The 20,892-nt window shown below is 35.3% G+C and overlaps 1 protein-coding gene across 5 annotated transcripts in view; it reads right to left on the reverse strand.

Moving 5' to 3' along the window:
* Nucleotides 1-20,892, reverse strand: part of STK33 (serine/threonine kinase 33) — a 76,688-nt gene that overhangs the window by 9,510 nt on the left and 46,286 nt on the right. For 4 of the 5 annotated variants that reach the window (XM_082478085.1, XM_082478083.1, XM_082478082.1 and 1 more), the window contains one exon: nucleotides 8,416-8,610. The exons of the other annotated variant lie outside the window; for it this stretch is intronic. In XM_082478085.1, the coding sequence (XP_082334211.1) occupies nucleotides 8,416-8,610 (195 nt within the window). The remainder of the gene's footprint in view (nucleotides 1-8,415; nucleotides 8,611-20,892) is intronic. 5 annotated transcript variants of the gene reach the window in all.

The raw sequence follows: 20,892 nt of genomic DNA on the forward strand, positions 1-20,892 counted from the left end.
GGAATATACTATACACTTGATCATAATGTTATGCCTTCCTTATAAATGAATTGGGAAATAGTCTCAAGAGTTTGTGTCATAAGCTTTCTCCTCTTTCCTTCTTAAATATTTGGAAGAACTACCCAGTGAAATCATTTGGGACTGGAGTTTTCTACACCAGCAAGTTCTTAATTACAAATTCAGTTTTTTAAAAATAAGAATAGAACTATTTAAATTTTCTATTTTTGTGTATCTGCTTTGGTGTATTTTAAAGGAATTTGACCATTTCATATAAATTTTCCAATGTATTAGCATTAAATCATTCATAATATGTTCTTTTTAAAATTATTTCCTTCCTACTATTTTTGTTAGGAGGGTGCTTAATTTGATGTTCTTTTTCTAGCTTATTGAGATGAAAGCTTAGTTCTTATTATTATTGCTACTGTTTTAAACAGTCAACATTATTTTATATTTATTCACATATTTACTCTTGCCAATGCCCTTCATATTTTCCTACAGTTACTTTCATCTGGGATCATTTTCTTTCACCTTGAAACTTTTCTTTTAGTATTTCTTATAGTAAGATAGGCTGGTAAAAATTCTCTCATCTTTTACATACTTGAAAACCTTTTTATTTTTATCTTTGAAGGAAATTATCACCAGATACAGAATTCCAAGTTGGCAGGTTTTTTGTTTTGTATTGTTTTCCATTTAGCAGTTTAACAATATAATTCCTTTGTCTTCTGGCTTCCATTATTTCTCTTGGGATGTCAAAAGTTGCTCCTTTGATGGCAACGTGCCCCCACCCTCTACCCCAGATGCTTTCACAATTCTCTCTCTCTGATCTAAAGAACTAAAGGATGGAATTCAAAGCAACCACAGACACCAAAGAATAGTGAGGGAATTCCTTAAAGGAGATAGCCAGAAAGGGGGAATCCTAAATTCTGCTCAGCTAAAGATAAATGAACCAACCTAAGATTTGAACTGCTGGCTAAGAGGCAATTTTCAGTTTTTATCCAATCAACTAATTGCCTGCTAAAACAGAAAGGTCAACACTTTTTGGAGGAACATAGTCAGATCAAGAGCCGGTACAACACAACATTCCCAATGTCTAGGATACAATCCAAAATTCCTCAAATTCCTCAACAGAAATAACAATCAATAGAGACAGACCCTGAGATGACCCAGATATTGGAATTAGCCAACAAGGATTTTAAAGCAGTTATGATCACTATTATCAATGATGTAAAGTGAAAATTTATTTGATGAATAAAGCAGCTCTCCATAAAGAAATAGAAATAATAAAAAGAACCAAATGAAAATTTTAGAATAAAATATAATATCTGAAATTAAATATTCACCAGATAGGTTTAACAGGAACATGGAGACAACAGAGCAAAGAGTAAAACTGAAGATAGATCAATAGAATGTATCCAATTTAAAGAACAGATTGAAAAAAATCAATACAGCCTCAGGGACTTATTGAACAATATCAAATGGTCTAACATATGAGTAATTAAGAGTCTCAGGAAAAAATAAGGGAAAAGTAATCACAAGATTTCCCAAACTTAGCAAAAGACAGAAATACAGATTCAAGAAGTTCAGCAAATCCCAAGCAAGATAAATGTGAAATACATTCCTAGCAATATGATTGTCAAACTGCTGAAAACCAAAGATAAAGAGAGAATCTCGAAAACATTCAGAGAAAAGTGACACATTACATATACGAAAAGAATACTTCAAATTACCAGTGACTTCTTATCAGAGAATCTGGATTCCAGAAGGCAGAAGAATAACATCTTTAAAGTGTGGACCAAAATCACCTGTCAAACCAGAACTGTGTAAACAGAGAAAACGTCCTTCAAAAATTAAGACAGGGCTTCCCTGGTGGCGCAGTGGTTGAGAATCTGCCTGCCAATGCAGGGGACACGGGTTCGAGCCCTGGTCTGGGAAGATCCCACATGCCACGGAGCAACTAGACCCGTGAGCCACAACTACTGAGCCTGCGCGTCTGGAGCCTGTGCTCTGCAACAAGAGAGGCTGCGACAGTGAGAGGCCCACGCACCGCAATGAAGAGTGGTCCCCACTCGCCGCAACTAGAGAAAGCCCTCGCACAGAAACGAAGACCCAACACAGCCAAAAATAATAAATAAATAAATAAATAAAAATTAAAAAAAAATTAAGACAAAATAAAGACATTTTTAGATAAAAGAAAACTGAGAGAATTCATCACTAGCAGACATGCAATACAAGAAATGCAAAGGAAGTTCATCAGGCTGAAGGGAAATGATACAAAATCGAAGCTTAGATTTTCAGAAAGGAAAGAAGAGCATCAGAAATGGTAACTATCTGGGTAAATATAAAAGACAATTTTCCTTTTAATTTCTTGGAAATACAACTATTTAGGGCAAAAATTAAAACATTGTTTTGTAGGGTTTATAATTACATAGATGTAATACATGTGACAATTATAGCATAAAGGCAGGATAAGAGATGAGTGGAACCAAATTAATACATTTGAAATTGAAGCAATATTTTTTATAACCCAACCCAATGGGTTGGTTCTCCACAGGGGAAAATATACATAGCATATACTAGAAGTTATAATCTCTAAGGGGAGCTGAGCAGAAGCCAGGCTTGGGAGAGTAGGGAAATGATTGGAAAGGATTCACTAATATATCCCTTCAACCATGGCCGTCTGGCTAAACCCGTGGTGAAACCTAAGCCTTACACAGGAGATTCTACTGGGAATAGAAGTACAGACAAAAGTCTTATTGTTTATGGAAGCAAATCCAAACTAGCAACTGGAACTGCCAATAGCATTGATCAAACAACAACAGGTCAAAATTCATGTTAGCACAATGAATAACTAGTACCTGTATTAGTCAGCTATTGCTGCAGCTATGCTACTGTGTTTGGGAGGTCCCCAGGTTCCATTATTCACTAGGAGGACTCACAGAACTCAGCATATAGTTGTACTCATTGCTATGATTTATTATAGTGAAAGGATACAGAGCACAATTAGCAAAGTGAAAAGACACTTGAGGAGAAGTCCAGTGGAAACCATGTTTAAGCTTCTAAGAGTCCTCTCCCAGGAGTCACATAGGATGCACTTAATTACCCCAGCAACAAGTTGTGACAACACATGTGAAATGCTGTCAACCAGGGAAGCTTGAAGAGACTCAGCACCCAGGGTTTTTATTGGGAGCTGGTCATGTAGGCAACCTCTGCCTAGCACCTAGCAAAATCCCAGACTCCCAGAAGGAAAGCAGGTGTTCAGCATAAACCATATTGTTTGCACAGTTTAGGCACAATTAATCATTCTTATCAGTTAATGGTAGCAACTGTCCCAAAATCTAAGTTCCCAAAAGCCAGCCAAGGGCCAACCTGGCAAGCAGGCCTTTTCAAGGATAGCAGTTTAGGCCTGCTATGTTAACTCTTTTCTGTACAACTACCTAACAAAGAACTATAAGAGTCTCAGTATGTTATAACAATAAACATTAATTTTTGCTTGGTGGTGCTAGGCTAGACTCCAGGCTTTGTACTGGGTTCAAGTCTGTCCACAGATCTTCATAATTCCAGGAACTGTGGCTTCTGCAGTCATGTTCTTCTCATGGCAGGTGGCAGAAATACAAGAGAGCAAGCTAAATCATGCAAACATTTTTAAGGTCTCTGCTTACATCACACCTCTTAACATTTCATTTGCTAAAGTCAGTCATATAGCTAAGATCAACATTAGTGAGGTGAGAAAATATACATCTACTCTAATACGGAGAAGAACCACATGGCAAAGGGTATGAATGTACAGATGCCTTACAGAGGTTTTAAATAATTGGGAAAAATAATCCAATCTACCACAGTGCCCTAGGGATCTCACCAAACTCAGAGGGCAAATGAGGTTGGAAGCATCATCTTCCCACTTTTGAAAATGATATTTCTTTGTTTGTTCATTAGTTTATTCCCACACCTATGCCCAAAGGAGCCTTAAAACAGACAGGAAAGAACATGCAATTTTAGCAATATTCTATGCAACTTCTTTAGCAATATAATAATAAAATTAATAATAGCTAACATTAATGAGTGCTTACTATATGTCAAGAGTGTTATCTGCATGATTTCATTTAGTCCTTGGTTGATGTCATTATTTTTCCCATTTTAGATATGAGGAAACAGAGGCCTAGAGACTTGTCCAAGGTCCTAAGGCTTATAAGTGGTGAAGCCAGGATTTGAATCCAGGCAGCCTAGATCTGGAGCTTGTGCTTTTAACCAGTAGGATATTTTAAATGGAATGCTTGGGCATATATGCTAGATTACAATGCTTCAATATTGGAGTATAAAAGTGTGCCAGAAACATGGAAGCACCACCAAATTTTCACATGATTCACATGGGCTCAGGGAACTAAGATTTAATATGTTAAGAAAAGAAAATTTTTATCTTACTCAACTAAAATACTAAGAAAACTTGACTTTTTCCTCACAGCAACAGGTCAATATACCACATAGTTCAACCGTTTAATTTCAATCTTATTTAAATTCAAATATTCCTTGACTTTGAAGAACTGCTAATGAATACATTTCATTGATCAAAATAACTTTTCAAAGTTTCTAAGCCAGCTTGCCTTTCTACTTTCTAGACTAGATAAAGTATCTGCTACACGTACCATCTCCTATGATTCTGTAAAGGCCATGTTTTTTCAGTCAAGAAAAATGATCACAAAAATCTTCCATTTTCACTAAACAAGTATATTCAAGACTGTGTTCAATAAACAATTTAACAACTAAGAAGTTTTTCCTTTATGAAGCAAGAATTTTGTAATGCAAATATGCTTCTATCACATCCAGAGTTGCTAGTCCCTCCCTCTATGGTTATGGGGGGGTGCATTTTAATTACAGACATTCATTTCTCTTCAATTGTTTTCTGAGCTTAATGAACAATGAAAGTACTGTACTACTTATTGGAAATCACTAAGAATCGAACGTCGAAAGGCATGTTCCTGCAATAAGCAATGGTCTGCTAAGTGTCTCATTTGAAGATGAGTAAATGCTGCTGTAGGAATTAAGTCTTGGGTCTGTCTGACAGAATAGATTAAGAACCCATTTGTAGGGAATTTAGAGGGTTACCAATAACACAAAACGTTATCTAGATGTACTCAGCCTGTAAAATACAAGATATATAAGAGAGAACACTTCTATCTTCAAAAAACACAATTACCTAAAACAGACTAAAGGTTGAGAATGAAAAGAAAAAAAAAGGACATTAACAAATGTCAACTAGTCAAAAATAAGTTTGAAAAAGTGAAGTGTGATACCTTAGTCCAAACATGAACAATGAGGAGATACACACTGTATTTTTCCATAATGCCCAGGGCATTTGGAACTAAGGAACAGTTACTCAGAGAAAGAGGAAGGTGCTTGGTTCAACTGTTTTTGTTTTTAATAATTCCTCACTTTCTCTGCTGGTTTTCAAGTGCTTTGCCACTTATCTAAAAATTATGATGACACTGGCTGTGAGAAATACAAAATCAGGAGCTCTAAATGGATTTATGAGATTCTTCAGAAGAGAGAACAATGATACAATGGAAAGCAGGGACTGCTAGCAGATTTCCATTTAAAGTAAAGCCAAATGTCAAATATTTTAATGGAAAAAGAATCATATACATATCTTTAATTTCGTAAGTGTAAATTATTTATCATATCAAATTATCCATAGAATCTAATTTTAACAAATAAATTTTTCCCGTGGGAAATATTTCAATATTCATAGAGTGATATTTTTCTCTTTTTTAAAAATTAATTAATTAATTTATTTATTTTTGGCTGTGTTGGGTCTTTGTTGCTGTGCGCAGGCTTTCTCTAGTTGCGGCGAGGGGGGGCTACTCTTCATTGCGGTGAGTCAGCTTCTCATTGCGGTGGCTTCTCTTGTTGTGGAGCACGGGCTCTAGGTGCATGGGCTCAGTAGTTGTGGCTTGCAGGCTCTAGAGTGCAGGCCCAGTAGTTGTGGCACACGGGCTTAGCTGTTCCGCGGCATGTGGGATCTTCCCGGACCAGGGCTCGAACCCATGTCCCCTGCATTGGCAGGTGGATTCTTAACCACTGAGCCACCAGGGAAGCCCTTCATAGAATGATTTTTAATAAAATTAAAATTTCACTCTTAAGAATATTAGTTACTATATGAATCCTGTGTGGACTCAAGACTAAATGGCCTACGCTCTTTTCAGTTATCACGTTAGGCCTTATACTCCACTATTTACTGTTAATGAAGATTTGAAAAAAATAAAAGAAGTAATTTCTTAACATAAACTCAACTTCAATATAATTAACAAAGTAACATATTTATTCATAAAAATCAGTGAAAAATTTAATATGGATGAGAAGTCTTTCTTTTAAGGGGTAACACTTTTCAGAAAAATTCCCAAATAAGGTAAGGTATTCCTCCCAAGATATCACAGCCAAAACCTAAGCATAGGAAAGTCCCTTAGAGGACATCCAGGGCAAACTCCTACCCATCTTGGAGAAATTCCTGCTACAGCATTTATAACAAGTAGCTTTGCAGAGTCTGCATGAATGCTTCCAATGATTGAAAGGTAGGGTTTACTATCCATGGCCCAGCCTGTGCTCCTGCAGGTGAGCTCTGATTGTGGAAAAGTTCTTCTTGTTGATGAGTAGAAAACTATATTCTTAAATTTTCAATCCACTGAGTATAGTTCTAGCATCCACAAGAGCCTCAAATTCCAATTCTTCTGTTCCCTAATTGGAAGTAGCTGAGAACAGCATGGCAAGTCCCATCCCTCTGTGACTTGCAGGGGTAAGAGGAGGAGGATAGTGGAGACAAGTGACAGAGCAATGAAAAAGGAGATGGAAGACAACCAAACATTTGGTTCACAAGGACATTTTATGTCAGATTCAGTGCCAAACAGAATCCAAGATTACAAAAGATAATGTGCATATGCATGTGTATGTATGGATTTGTGTTTGTATATATGTGAGTATACAGTAGATGCATGTATGTAATACGTGTAATGTATGTGTATGCATGTGTGAGTATATACACATGTGTATGTATATGTGTGTGAGTATGTGTATGTATGTGTGCGTGTGCACATGTATATGTGTGTATAAAATGCCAAGTCAGCTCACAGGAAAATTTTCAAACTATAAATGAGGAAATGCAAACACTGGGTTTTTAGGATATTTTTAACAAGAATATAAAATACACACATCTGCTAAGCACTGCAGGAGTTGTTAACAGACTAGAGAGGATGAAAGGGAGTCAATAAAGTTATGTTTATATTATGGTAAAAATATGGTTATTTCAAAATATCTAAATAATTAAATGTCAAGCTTATTATCTAGACATTTGCTATCAAGTAGACAAAGAAGTTCCCAATGAGTAAATAAAAATCAGCCAGATCACTCTACTGGGTCCCTTTCCGCAAATTTCTGACAGGATTCTTAGCATGGCAGGGTGTGGGCCAGCCACGCTGCACCTTCTTGGCTGTGGGTCAGGATTTACCCTCTCTGTTCCTTTCTCCACTTGCTCGTCTCTAGGCCTTGGAGAACTGAAAGGCAGCACCTCCTCACAAGAAGCCTGGGCTCTCTGGAGGTAAATACAGCCCCCACTGGCAGCATGTTCAATCATTAAAGAAGAGCTAAAATATGCTGATTAGATCTCAAGACAAGAAAGAGAACAAACATACAGAAAATTTTTCCTCAAACACAGAAATGAAAGAAAAAAAGGGTTTGGGTAAATTGTCACGATATCAGTTTAGCAGAACACAATCTAGAATTAATCAAAATGTTACTAAATTTTATTCACCAAAAATAATAAAACTATATTCAGATCTAATAAGGTAAAATAATAAAACTATACAAACAGTTTTAGCTACCATAAAATTGGAAACGACTAACTGGATAATTTAGTAAGTCTTTTTCTAGGTAATACATAAACCCATTCCAAATTGTGTAGCCTAGTAAAATACAAAAATTATTCATCGTGACTCATTAGCCAAAACTGGCACACCACCTGTCTTTGTAAATAAAGTTTCATTGGAACATGGCCATGCTCATTCATTTGTTGTCTATGCCTATTTTCATGCTATAACATCAGAGTTGAGAAGCTGTGACAGAGACTATTATGGTCCACAAAGCCTAAAATATGTACTATCTGTTCCTTTACAGGAAAAGTTTGCAGACACCTGCCCTATATAATCATGGATCCTAAAATAAGCATGTAGGCCACATTGCTAAATCATGATAGTTTCAAGGGAGGAAAGAACTTTACTGTCTTTATCATGCAGGTCTCCTTTGTTACAAACCATTAAAAACCAACAACAAAAAAGAGTTGCAAAAAAATGTTCCAAGTGTTGTGAAGGTATTTTACAGTTTGGAGAAATGGAACAATTGGTTCTTCCTACTTGTTTTGTTGGTTCTTCCTACCTGTTTTCCTTCCTCTTCATCTGAAGAGTTACTGACATGGATACTTCTGCTGGGTTGGTAACCTTTCAACTTTTCTTGACCGGACCAGTTGTTCTTTTGGTCTGTTGTACTTTCCTCATCACTTCCTGGGTTATTTTTCCATTCTTTCATCATTTCTAACACATTGGTTGGTCTCGCCGAAGAAAGTATATTGCCCTAATATTAACAATGAATTTTTGGTGTTATAAACAGTTTAGAAAACTGAAGGCTCTACATATTTTAGTAATATAGTCTCACAAATTCAGTAAGTCACATGGAAAAATTATAATGCTGAATAAATAGAAAAACTTTGGATGCCCTTTTGAGCATACTCCTTGTACTGGCATGTCTCAGACCTCTTCACTAATACTTTTACAATATGCCAAAATTTAGGGATGGGAGAATATTCTGGTTTAAAAGAATAATGCAGCATGCTTGTGTGAAAGAACCACTAGATAGGGCAAGTTCCTGGAATCCAAAGACCCCCTTACAGTGCTGTTCCTAGAAAATTAATAGGGAAGCTGAAAGAATGAAAGAAGTTGCCCAAAGTCTACTGGGTCCAACACTAAGGGTAAGCCTATATAACATCAAAATGGCTAGGTAAAAAACCTAAATTCAGCTGATTAGTCCGGTGCTGTGTCCAAGAATATAGATGTTTGACTTGAAAGCTCTTAGTTGACTGGAAGATTTCAATATAATGTGGTCACTTGATTGTAATGGATTCCGTGCACTGTTTTAACCCCAGATGTGGCTATACCATACTAAAATTGACCATTTTATATTAACTATATTTGTCTCAAATCTAATATTCCATTTAATGCCAAGAAATGCATGAATGCATTCTTAAATGCCTCCTGCTAGACTAGGTATGCCTTAAATAGTTTTGCTCCTAACTCAGACTAGTAGAGAAAGTTTGGACAAGAAGTTTGGGTCACATTTAGATTAAAACAGGACGTTTAGGTGTGGGAACAACTATGGAGTGATCGAAGTTAATTTGATATGTGGGTGGATTGAAGCATTAAGCAACAGTGATACAGAATAGTATGAGGCCAAGCATCTTAAGGGCAGCCATCTGAGTACACTGTTGAGGATTTGTAGAGTTTAATATATTTGTGGTTAAAGACACGGACAAATATTAAGCATGGAATAGTAATAATTAAGTGGGGATCATTATGCTATTCATTCCCTGTGGTTCTTTTACATCGTCCTGTTTTAAGAAGGTCTATATTCTTACTACTTTCATAGCATCCTACTTTTGGTCGCACTTCTGCAGCCCCTACCCATTTACTCCCAGAATGCCCTTACTATGCCTTCTGCCAACCCGTAGCCTACATTTCCGTCAAGGCTAAGTTGACAGTCATCTCCGTCAAGTATCCCAGAACTTCTAAAAATGTTGTCAACTTAAATGAAGCACAGATGAAGTCTCAGAGAGCAAAAAGAAGTTGAAATTGTTTAGAATGGCAGATAGTCTCAGAGCTCTCATCTGAATGAGTTCTGATCTTCAGGGCTCTGTCAACAGCCCTGCTTGACCCCAGTGATTCATCTAGCCTCTATTATAACTTCCTGGCTTCATCATGACCTTGAACACTAACCCACAGTGTCCAGGCTCCTGGAATACTAGTACACACAACTTTGCCTCAACTTAATTCTTTCATTAGAAAACAGAGACAATCTGACATCTATGTCTGTAATCCCAGTCCTCAATTGCTCTTCCCTGATAAACTCTCTACAAGTTAACTCTTTGGATCTAGAGTCATTTCTTCTAGGCACATAGTAGAATTTTGCTTCTCCACCTCTTTTGGAACATGATGATATGACCTATTTTGACCAGTAAAATGTGATTTGAAATAGTGTGTATCACTTCTGGGTAGAAACTTGAAGAGACAGCGTGTAATTTACATGTTCTCAATTTCTACCTTAGTAACTATAGAAGCACAGAGATGGAGCCTCCCTCAGCCTGGGTCCCTGAGTGAAGACAAAGTAAAACAGAGCTTGCTCCCCTCCTCCCAGCCAATGTGCAATGGAAGGCATAAAGAGCACTGAGATTTGGGGGTCACTTGTTACCACAGCATCATCTAGCCTGTCCTGATATAGACAGATTAAATATTTACACTCTGTTAAGTCACCTCCAAAAAGCCTTATAAAGAGTGAGCCCACTATATAATCAGCATACCCAACAAAATTATAATTACTACACAAATCATATGCAATCAGTGCCATGTGATAGCCAATTTATTTAGGCAGTCTTTGCTTTGCACAGTCCTGATATGCATGAATTTTAGTCATCATGACTTAAATAATATCAGTCCCTCAGCAACACAGTTCAAATTTCAGTCACCATGGTACATTAACTATAATTGCATAAAGTTCAAACTTCACTGCTAGCTCTTCAATCCACGATCACCAGGTAAATTACAGATTTGCATCATGATCAGTGACCAATCACGTCACTTCTTTCACAGTCTGTTGGTGATTGGACACTGTGCATCTGCTATTCAGTTCACACACAGACAGCAATGTGTGCAGTTGTGTTGCCTCCTTGTCTCGCAGGGAATTTGCCAACAAAAATGAAACTGCAACAAAGAAATTAAAAGTGATAATACTGGGAGTAAAATCTGAATCAAATGTAAATGGAGTAATAGAAGAAACAGCTGACTATGGGAATGCTGCCACTGCCACTGTGAGAATCTAGATGCACAACCAAAGGAACTTAGTGAAGGCAAACTTATCAATATAAATGAGGAAGGATGAAGATGCTTCAGAGAAAATGACACTCACAAAAAACTTGACATTTAAAGAATTTTCAGAGATGTTCAAGACATTGAAAAGACAAAGGATACAATGTTGGAAATTGATCCAAACTTGTAAAACAGTATGACAATTCACCAAGGCATAAAAAAGATGCTCCCCTCTGTATGTATGCTAAGAAGAAGGCAAGCACTGTTTAAACTAATCTTGATAAGTTTTTAACCCCAAAATAAGACACTTTAACTCTCAATATTTCTAATGTTTTAAATTACAGTGCAAAAAAATTAGCTTTACTTTTGTTTCATTCTCTCTATATACTTAGAACCAACAGTTAGGGAGTTTTTAATGTTTAACAAAAAATTTTAAAGGGCATGGAAAAAGCACAATTTTTCCCATTGATTATTAAAATCATTTTGCACAGCTTCAATCTGCACTATTTTTATGGTTCTGCACTACTGTGCAAAGCAAGGATTACCTGTACTATCTTGAATCTGCATTTCTAGCCAGCTTTCAAGTGCTTGGTTCACATATATCAATATATACACCCAAAAGCATGGTGACTGACACGCTACAAATGACTCTTTCTTATTGCAAAGAGACTGGGGAGAAGTGCAAAAGATCTAGAATAGGGTCATTATCCCATCAAAAACACTCTACCATTTATAAATTTTTAACTATATGCTTCCTATATTCCCTTGTGATATCAAACAGGGCACAAATGTTGGTATAGATTCCAGACTCTCCCTCTTGTCTAAAGTCCAGCCAGTAACTTACTAGACTAGCCCCTTCTTGCCTGCTAACAGTTGGAGGAGGAATTGCATCAGATACTTGGACTGACCAATGAATAAGTGGCCCAGAGCTGTGTGTCATGAGCCTTCTAGGCTCAAGAGAAATTACACATGAACCAACCAAACAAAAATGGGTGGAATTGTTAGGGCAGACACTGGAGATTGTGGAGACACCTCACCATCAGAACAGTAACCTCTGAACTCCCTTTACCGGCTGTATTAAGAGGGGTCACACCCTGAACTCATCAACCATGAAGCAGCAAATGGCAAGAAGGCAGCAGTAATAGGCTGATAATCTGAGGCTACCATAAGTAGAAAACCAACCTTTTTGTTAATAAATTTCCACTTGTTTAACTAACAGTTTGAGACTACTTTATTTTCAAAAACTGGAAAAATGAACACTCACAGAGGAGAAGCATTGGTCAAATACTAAGATTTGGATTTAATCTTAGTAGACAGGTCCTGCAAATAGGAACCCAAACATACATCCTCATCTAACAAAATTTGCCTTTTCAAGGACAGTGCCTATCGGTATTCTGTAAACAATAAGTCTTTAACAAGTATTTTTTAATGAACGAATGAATGATATGTATGAGTTGGGATAAGAGAGTATGAAACATAAAATCAGCAAAACGAAAAGGAAACATTCTGGGTCTTTAACTTACGGTCATCATTTTCTACTTTTCATAAATAGCTAGAACTCTTTATTTTGTAATGTTCCAAGGAATAAATTGTTTTAATTAGAAAAGTTTTTTGTATCTTTATAAAAAAGATATAAAAGGATGCTCAACTTCACAAAATTAATAAAATCCAAATCAAAAACAATGAGTTGGCAATTTTCACCTAATAGATGGACATAAATTTAAGTTTGATAAAACTCTGTGTTGGTGAGGGTATGGGGAAACAGGCTCTCTCATTTACTTGCTTTTTATGGGAGGATAAATTGGCAATAAACTATCAAAATATGTAATGCACATTCTCACAAACCAGTAATTCAACTTTTAAGAATTTATTTTATAGATATGCTGACACAGTATGCAAACATATACTTACAAGAACATTTGTTGCACCATTGTTTGTAACAGAAAAGACCTGAAACAATTTAAATATTCCATATTCATAGGGGCAAAATAACAGTGTATCCATAGTTTTGGATACAATACTGCTTTTTAAAAAAATAAGCATATCTTCCCAAAATACATTAGATGAAAAAGAATAGTTTGCGTAATATAAACCCACTTGTGAAAAGTGAATAATAAAAATGTTCAGAATGATTTGAAAGAATACATAAGAGACTTAACAATGGTTATCTTTAGTAAGAGGGAATGAGGGAATAGAGGGAGAAAGTTATTTTTCCTGCCTTGTTTTCCATTTAAATCATTTACTAAGGATAATGGCAACTATTATATGACTAAAAATTAATATAAACTATGTAGGAAAAGAAATAATGTAAGTTGCAGATACTCAAAAAGGACTGATAGCACCCAGTAAGATCACCAAACATGCTCTCATGGGTCTCAGTGAGGCCAAGGCAGCAGCATAGAAAGGTAGTAAGGGCTGCTGAAGTAAGCAACTCTGCACCACTTTAAAATTTTTCCTAACAAAGTCATCTCAGTGATTTTGTTTTCACAAGTATAGCAAATAATGAGAGTAGAGAAAGTTGGTGTTGATATTCCTATTCTTTAAGAGGAAACAAACTGAGAAATTTAGTAATTTACCCTTATTCCAGAAGTGCATTTCCAATTGTCTGCTAAGAATTTCTAGGTAGAGGTGTTGCTGAGCCTTCAATACTGTAATGTATATTTGAAAACTGCTCAGAGTTTTTCCCACCACAAGAAAAAAAATTTAAACTATGTGAGGTGATGGATATAGTAACTAAATTTATTGTGGTAGTCATTTCATAATATATACATATATTAAATCACTATGTTGCACATCTTAAATTTATACAATGTTATATGTCAAATTATGTCTCAATAAAGCTGGAAAAATAAAAACAAAATATATTCCAAACCAACATTCTTCAAACGGTTATGTGTACACCTCGCTGTACACGAAGACTTCCTAAGGGCTGTATGGGCAGGGATGGTTTGCAGGGAGTCAGTTTCAAGACCCTCAATTTCCAATGACCTATTCTTTTTCAAAAGTCACCTGCTTGAGCAAGGATTTGTAGTAATTCTTTCCATGTTCTTTTCTTAAGTCAGCTTCTTACAATGCTTGTTATTGTACATATATTTATTTTTGTGTGTGTGTGAGAGACAGAAGGCTCATATCTAGAATATACAACTTCTACAAATCAATAAATTAAAAAAAAAAACTAATAGAAAAATGGAGGAAAGACTTGAACAGACATTTCATAAAAGAAGATATCCAAAAGGCCAATAAGGATAAGTAAAGTAAAAGTGACCAATTTCATTTGTCATTCAGGAAACACAGATTAAAACCACAGTGAGATACCATTATATATTACCAGAGTATCTAAATTAAAAATATTGATAATAACAAGCACTGGAGAGGATGGGGAGCAAAACTAGAACTCTTACACATTGCTGGTGAGTGGCACAAAGTGAACGGTGGAAAAGGGAACAAAGGAACTTTCTTGTGGGGGGTGGAAATGTTCTGTATTTTGTTCTGGGTGGTGGTTACACAAACGCATAAATTCATAAAAATTCATCAAGCTATACACTTAAAATCTGTGTATTTTACATTAAGTAAATTATATCTTAACAAAACTATGATTAATTTAAAATTAAATTTCATAGATTTGTGCATATTATTACAAGTAGCTTAATCATTTTCATGGCTGTATAATATTCCATTGTTAGACGATACCACAATTTATTCATTCTCTAGTCAGAGGGAATTTGGGTTGATTCTGGGTTTTTGCTCCTATATACACTTCCACAAACATTATTGTGTATATCTCCACGTGTATATGTGCAAGAGTCCCTCGGGTATATTCTTAGAAGTGAAATTTCTTGGTTATAAAGTATGTGAATGGTTAACTTTAAGATAATGTCAATCCCTTTTTCCAAAGTAGTTGTACCAATTAATACTCTCACCAGCAATGATTAAACTTAAAAGCTTTTGCACAGCAAAGGAACCATAAACAAAACGAAAAGACAACCCACAGAATGGGAGAAAACATTTGCAAATGAAGCGACCAACAAGGGATTAATCTCCAAAATATACAAACAGCTCATGGAGCTCAATATCAAAAAAACAAACAACCCAATCAAAAAATGGGCAGAAGATCTAAATAGACATTTCTCCAAAGAAGACATACAGACTGCCAAGAGTCACATGAAAAGATGTTCAACATCACTAATTATTAGAGAAATGCAAATCAAAACTATAATGAGATATCACCTCACACTGGTCAGAATGGCCATCATCAAAAAATCTACAAACAATAAATGCTTGAGAGGGTGTGGAGAAAACGGAACCCTCCTACACTGTTGGTGGGAATGTAAATTGGTACGGCCACTGTGGAAAACGGTATGGAGGTTCCTTAAAAAATTAAAAATAGAACTACCCTATGATCCAGCAATCCCACTCCTGGGCACATATCTGGAGAAAACCATAATTCAAAAGGTACATACACCTCAATGTTCATTGCAGCACAATTTACAATAGCCAAGACCTGGAAGCAACCTAAATGTCCATCAACAGAGGAATGGATAAAGAAGATGTGGTACATATATAGAATGGAATATTACTCAGCCATAAAAAAGAATGAAATAGTGCCATTTGCAGCAACATGGATGGACGTAGAGATTGTCATACTGAGTAAAGTCAGTCAGACAGAGAAAGACAAATATCATATGATAATGCTTATATGTGGAATCTTAAAAAATGGTACAAATGAACTTATTTACAAAACAGAAACAGAGTCACAGATGTAGAAAACAAACTCATGGTTACCAAGGGGGAAATGGGGGGGAGGGATAAATTGGGAGACTGTGATTGACAGTACACACTACTATATATAAAATAGATAACTAATAAGGACCTACTATATAGCACAGGGAACGCTGCTCAACACTCTGTAATGACCTATATTGGAATAGAATCTAAAAAAGAGTGGATATATGTATATGTAAAACTCATTCACTTTGCTGTACAGCAAAAACTAACGCAACACTGTAAATCAACTATACTCCAATAAAAATTAATTTAAAAAAAAGATACTCTTTACCCACATCTATTCCAACACCGGCTACTGTCAGACTTCTTAATTTTTGGTTTATCTCACTGAGGTCTTGGTTTGTATTTCCCCGATCACTAATGCGACTGAACATCTTGTCACGTGTTCATCAGCCAAATGTGGGTCCTCTTCTGTAAAAATGCCTGGCCCTAAAGCAACTATACTCCAATAAAAATTAATTTAAAAAAATGCCTGGCCCTGTCTCTTTGTACATTTTCTACTAGGTTGTTTGTCCGCTTTGTATTGATTTGTAAGAATTATTGAGATTTCATGATATTAACCCTTTTTTGGTTTTTTGGGTTACAAAAGCCTTCTCCTAGTTTATAACCTATCCCTAAAGTGTTGTTTTATGAACAGAAGTTCTGAAAATTAATATTAAGTCAAGTTTATCCACCATTTCTTTTATGTTAGTGCCTTTGGTATCTTGCTTATAAAATCCTTTTCTACACACTCCAAGGTCCAAAAGATTTTCACCTATATTTTGTACTAAAAGTTAACTATAAATTTTATTATTTAAGTCCTTGATTTGCAGTTGACTCTTGTCTGCAGTGTGAGATAGGAACCCAATTTCTCTCTCTTTTTTTTTTTCATATGGACAATCATTTATTCCAGCTCCAGTTATTGAATAGTCTCTCCTTTTTCCACTGATCTGCCATACTACCACTGTCATAAAAGTTCCAGATATGCATGAATGTGTTTCTGCACCTTCTATTTTATTCTACTGGTCAATTTGCTTATTACTGCAAATGATCACACTATGCTAACTAATACAGCTTCTTAAGTCTTAATATCTGGTAGAGCAAAACATTCAGAAATGTCTTGGCTATTTTCGACCCTTTAAGCTTCGATACAAATTTTAGGGTCAGGAAAGCTTGTGGAATTTTGATTGGATTTGCATCGTGTATGTACATCAACATGAGGAAATCAGTTTTTATGATATTAAGTCTCCTGACCTATGATTATGGTATATCTTTACACTTAAGTTTTCTTCAATGTTTTCCAGTAAAATTTCATAATTTTCCCCAAATCTTTTTTTTTTATAACTTTTTTTTTTTTAATTAATTAATTAATTTATGGCTGTGCTGGGTCTTCGTTTCTGTGCGAGGGCTTTCTCTAGTTGCGGCGAGTGGGGGCCACTCTTCATCGCGGTGCGCAGGCCTCTCGCTATCGCGGCCTCTCTTGTTGCGGAGCACAGGCTCCAGACGCGCAGGCTCAGCAATTGTGGCTCATGGGCCTAGTCGCTCCGCGGCATGTGGGATCTTCCCAGACCAGGGCTTGAACCCGTGTCCCCTGAATTGGCAGGCAGATTCTCAACCACTGCACCACCAGGGAAGCCCCTCCCCAAATCTTATGTTGAATTTATTTCTAGAAATTATATATTCTTGAATATTATTTTACGTCTTCATTTTTTTACATTTTATATTGTTGCTTGCTAGTGAAAAGAAATACAATGTCAATCTTTTTTTTCCAGGTTTACTGAGATACAATTGATATATAACATTGTGTAAGTTTAAAGTGGACAATGTGTTGATTTGATACACTTACATATCGATGAGTATCAACCTTAAATCCAGCTACCTTACTCAGCTCTTTTATTATTTCAAATAGTTTGTCTAATAATTTGTATATTACTGCAAATAATAAAAGTTTCATTTCTGTTTTCCAATTCTCATGACTTTAATTTATTTTCCTTGTCTTAAGTTGACTAAGATCAACAACGTTGGGAAAAACTATTGAAAGCTGATTTCCTTGACTAGCTCTTTATTTTAAAGAAATGCTCACGTTTCCCATTTAAAACGGTATTTGCTGTAAACTTTTATCAGGTTAAGGAAGTTTTCTTCTATTCCTAATTAAATTATGAATGTATACTGAGTCTTATTACAAGTGTTTCCTTTAAATTATCATATGCTTTTTCTCCTTTAATATATTAATGTGTGAATTTATATTTACAGATTGTTTTTCCAAAATTAAACTATCATTGTATTTTTAGGGAAAATCCAACTAGATCATGATCTTTTTTATAGACACAGTTGGATCCAACTTGCTAGTATGTTGGTTAAGGTTTTACATCTATATTAGTAAGTAATATGGATCATTTTCCTTCTTCATAGGTTTGGTTTACAATGGTCTAGTTTTGTTATACTAGAGTATACAGAATTAATACTAGACTCAATAAATTAGGAAAATTCTCTCTTTGGGGGCACAGGAGGAGAGTTATAAATTTGACATAAAAGTTTGGTAGAACTAATCTGTAAAATCATCTAGGCTTGGTGTTTTCCTGGTGGAAGATTTTAAACTACTGCTTCAATTTCCTTAGTGATTATATAGGACAATTCAAGTTTTCTATTTATTCTTTTTTTTTTTTAGTTTTTTTTTGAGGTGGACCATTTTTTAAAGTCTTTATTGAATTTGTTACAATATTGCTTCTCTTTCATGTTTTGGTTTTTTGGCCATGAGGCATGTGGGATCTTAGCTCCCCAACCAGGGATTGAACCTGCACCCCCTGCATTGCAAGGCAAAGTCTTAACCACTGGACCGCCAGGGAAGTCCCTTCTATTTATTCTTGAGACAATTTTATGAAGCTGTATTTTTTGAGGAAAATATTTTTTTTGGGGAAAATATTTTTTATGAAAAGAAATTTTGTCCATTTTTCCTAAGTTTTCAGATTTATTAGTATACAGTTGGTGGTGGTATTCCCTTACCTTTTTAATATTTATCCTTTTAATTTCTGCTTTATCTGTGCCTGTATTCCCTTTTTCCTATTAATAGTATTTTTGTCTTCTCTATTTCTTTCTTATTTTTGTCAAAAATTTATCTATTTGTTGGTCTTTTCAAAGAATCAAGTGTTGGTCTCATTGATCTTCTCTTTTCTACCTTTCCTTTCCATTTAATTTATTTTCACTCTTAGTTTTATTTTTCCTACTACTTTATGTGGGTATATTCTGTTGGGATTTTTTCCTGAGATTTTAAGTTGGATATATAGTTCCTTTTTAGCCTTTCTTCTTTCTAATGTGAATATTCCAGGTGATAAATTTCTGCTGAAACACATTCTACTGCATCTCACAGGTTTTGATATGTTGTATTTTTATTACCATTCAGTTCTACAAATTAAAATTTTGTTCTCATTAGTATTTATTCTTTAATCCATGACTTATCTAGAAGCATGTGATTTAATTTCCAAATATATATAGATATTTAATCTTATTGGCATTGACTTTTAACTTAATTGTGTATTGTTAGAGAACATAATCTGTGTGAAATTTATTGAGACTTGCTTTCTTCCTGGCCAGATCAATTTTGGTAAATGTTCCTTCCACATGTGGTTAAGAAAAATGTATATTCTCTAATTGTTGGATGCAGAATTGTATACATGTCCACTAAAATAAGCTTGTTAATTGAGTTGTTAAAACACCCTTGTTTCTGTTTTCATTTGCTTCACATATCAATAATTGAGAGAAGTGCATTAAAATCTCCCACTATGATGGTGAATTTTCCAATTTCTCCTTGTAATTTTGTCATTTTTGATGTATATTTTTGAGGTTATCTTAGTAGTTGCATACATGTTTAAACTTATATATTTTGTTTGCATTGAACTTTTATCATTATAAAGTGACCTTCATTATCTCTAACGATGATTTGTTTGTGGCAAGGTATATTTAATTGATATTAATTCAGTTACTCAGGCTTTTTTTGGTTAGTGTTTGCCTGGTATGTTCTTTTCCATTCTTTTTCTTTCAATATTTGTGTCCTTATGCTTCAAATGTGCTTCTTGTAAATAGCACTTAGCTAGATTTTAAAAAAGTCAACCTGACCTTATGTCTTTTAACAGGTATTTCTTTTTTTAAAATATTATTTTTTTCATGTTTATTTTTATTTATTTATTATTTTTGGCTGTGTTGGATCTTAGTTGCGGCACGTGGGATCTTTTGTTGTGGCGCGTGGGCTTCTCTCTAGTTGTGGCGCACAGGTTTTCTCTCTCTAGTTGTGGCACGCAGGCTCCAGAGCGTGTGGGCTCAGTAGTTGTGGCACGTGGGTTTAGATGCCCTGCAGCATGTGGGATTTTAGTTCCCCAACCAGGGATCAAACCCACATCCCCTGCATTTGAAGGTGGATTCTTTACCACTGCACCACCAGGAAAATCCCTTAACAGGTATTTCTAACCCATTAACTTATTTGAAACTGTTTCTATCATTTAAGTTTATTACTACAACTGTCTCACTCTTTGTATCTTTTTTAATCCTTTACTATTTGAAAATCCATTGTCTACATCTTCCATTTTAGCCCCCTCTCGTGTACCCATGTTCTCTCTCCGTTCTCAACGCTTGTCATGTGTATATTATCACACATCTTAAGTCTGGGTTATTATGAATATACTTTCTCCTCTTCTTCTTTGGTCTTTTTCTTTTTTTTTGGACACCAACACACTTTACTAAGGTATTTGAAGACTCTTGGTACACATAGCTCTTGCAGTATCTACTGGATTTCTTTGACCTCCTATTTAATTACTTCTATCAAGTGTTTTAAATCTAGGACTTGTGTGGCAAACCTGAGGCCTTGTATATTTGAAAATATTTTTATCATTCCCTTTCACTTGAATGACAATTTGGATGGATATAAAATTCTAAGTTTAAAGTTGTTTTCCCTTTAACACATTTAGAATTATTACTCCATTTACACTTGCATCCAATGTTGCTGCTGAAAAGTAAGATGTCAATG

Source organism: Balaenoptera physalus (genome assembly GCF_965194825.1).
Source record: "Balaenoptera physalus genome assembly, chromosome: 10".
Classification (NCBI taxonomy): Eukaryota; Metazoa; Chordata; class Mammalia; order Artiodactyla; family Balaenopteridae; genus Balaenoptera; species Balaenoptera physalus.